The 1,802-nt window shown below is 30.2% G+C and overlaps 1 protein-coding gene across 1 annotated transcript in view; it reads right to left on the bottom strand.

Moving 5' to 3' along the window:
* Positions 1-1,802, bottom strand: part of LOC106474644 — a gene marked incomplete at its 3' end in the record, with an annotated part of 29,436 nt that overhangs the window by 9,999 nt on the left and 17,635 nt on the right. The window contains exons 13-14 of the mRNA XM_022402951.1: positions 1,603-1,761; positions 468-699 (exon numbers count right to left, since the gene is read on the bottom strand). Of these exons, the coding sequence (XP_022258659.1) occupies positions 468-699; positions 1,603-1,761 (391 nt within the window). The remainder of the gene's footprint in view (positions 1-467; positions 700-1,602; positions 1,762-1,802) is intronic.

Below are 1,802 nucleotides of genomic sequence, written 5' to 3'. Positions count from 1 at the left end.
GATTTAATGTAAAGGTACTACCATGTTTTAACATGATTTAATGTAAAGGTACTACCATGTTTTAACATAAGTTAAGATAAAGGTATTACCATGATTTAACATGATTTAATATAAAGGTACCACCATGTTTTAACATGATTTAATGTAAAGGTACTATTATGTTTTAACATGATTTAATGTTATTTTCTAGAATTGAACATACCTTTATTTATTGTTCATCACAGCCCTGTATAGAAAAAAACTTCTAAATTAAGTGATGGATATTTCCTGTTTCTATCACACAAAATAGAACAGTAATTATGTTATGACAGAGATGTAAAAAAACTGACTTTTTATTTGCATACCAGTATCTTTTTCAGGTAGTTTCTGTGAAATATATAAACAATGGCAAGACATACTTCAAGCTTTCAGGGTAATATAACAATTGGTTCCCTAACATCTGAAAACAAGACAACTCAAATCCTTACCAATCATCCTTACACGAAGCATAAATTTATATAAGCCCAACTTGAAGCGTCGAGGTGGGACAAGCAGAGATGAAATGTTCCACGATAACAGGTCAGAAAGGTCGATCACGTGACCAAGAGGATTTCCCGAACTATCAATTTCTTGAGCTTTCCACTCTCTTTCAGCTTGCATAGTTAGGTTACAGACAAGTTTAACGTTGCCCACTAGTCGAAAGTTCTTTCCTCGCATTTTCTACAAGATGGATTAATGTTTAACATTTTCTATAAGATGGATTAATGTTTAACATTGTTTCAAATGGAACAAGAAATTACACAATTAACAAATAAAGACTTTCTCTGAATTCCTCTTCAAAATAACTAACAAACTTTTAGATTTAGAGTAAATACAATGATAAAAGAAAATAGAAAGGAAACAATAACTCTGTCCCATTAATATTTTCATAATTGAATCAAGTACTATTCACAGCCATATGTTTTGTTTTAGTTTGAAATCAGAAGAAATAGAGTTCATGGGTGACAAAAACATGCATAATTAAAAAAATGCATGGCTTTTATTTCCTCATAATAATTTGAAAACAGTGAGATTATAATGACACAAATATTATGAAGTTACTTTGATTCAATACCTCCACAAACGTACTTCATAGTAACACCATTTCATGTTCTTTCCTGATATCAAGTAAATACCCACATACGTACTTCATATAACACAATTATATACAATTCAACAAATCTTGCTTTCAAAACATAAGGAAAACACAAAAACAGACACAACTAACTTCCAAACCATTAGAGAACTTAAAAGTTAATAAATGTGTAATATTGAAAACAATTTTTAATCTATATTTTACTAATTCTGGCTTTTGTTCTCATAAATCAAAGAAATTCATTAATAAAATTAAACAGTGAAAAGAAGTTGATAAAAATGGTTTTTACACTTTTCTTAAATGGATTTACTTTGCAATGTTTTGGCCTTAGGCCCACTTCAGGCAAAATAAATCCATTCAGTAAGAGTGAAGAAAGTATTTTTATCTATTGTTGGTTGTTTGACTCTTATTTCTTTTTTGAAATTTCTTAATCTATATCATGCTTATTTTTTACTGTATGAAAGAAAGAAAAATATTTTTAAGGTCACCTCAACTGGTGCTGTAAATATTGTACTGTTATCCTCAATCCACATTACTGGTGGATCGCACGGCATCTGTGCAACTTGAATATCGAGACTTTGCTTTTCATAAGATACTGAGTTGAAAACTTCTACATCAACTGTGAAGAAACCACCATTTTCAGATGCCTTGATCAGTGTAGTAGTACTCTTGAACCCATGGGCCTAAA

This window comes from Limulus polyphemus, unplaced genomic scaffold (genome assembly GCF_000517525.1).
Source record: "Limulus polyphemus unplaced genomic scaffold, Limulus_polyphemus-2.1.2 Scaffold7473, whole genome shotgun sequence".
In the NCBI taxonomy this organism is placed as follows: domain Eukaryota; kingdom Metazoa; phylum Arthropoda; class Merostomata; order Xiphosura; family Limulidae; genus Limulus; species Limulus polyphemus.
This window is presented reverse-complemented; position numbering and strand designations above follow the sequence as displayed.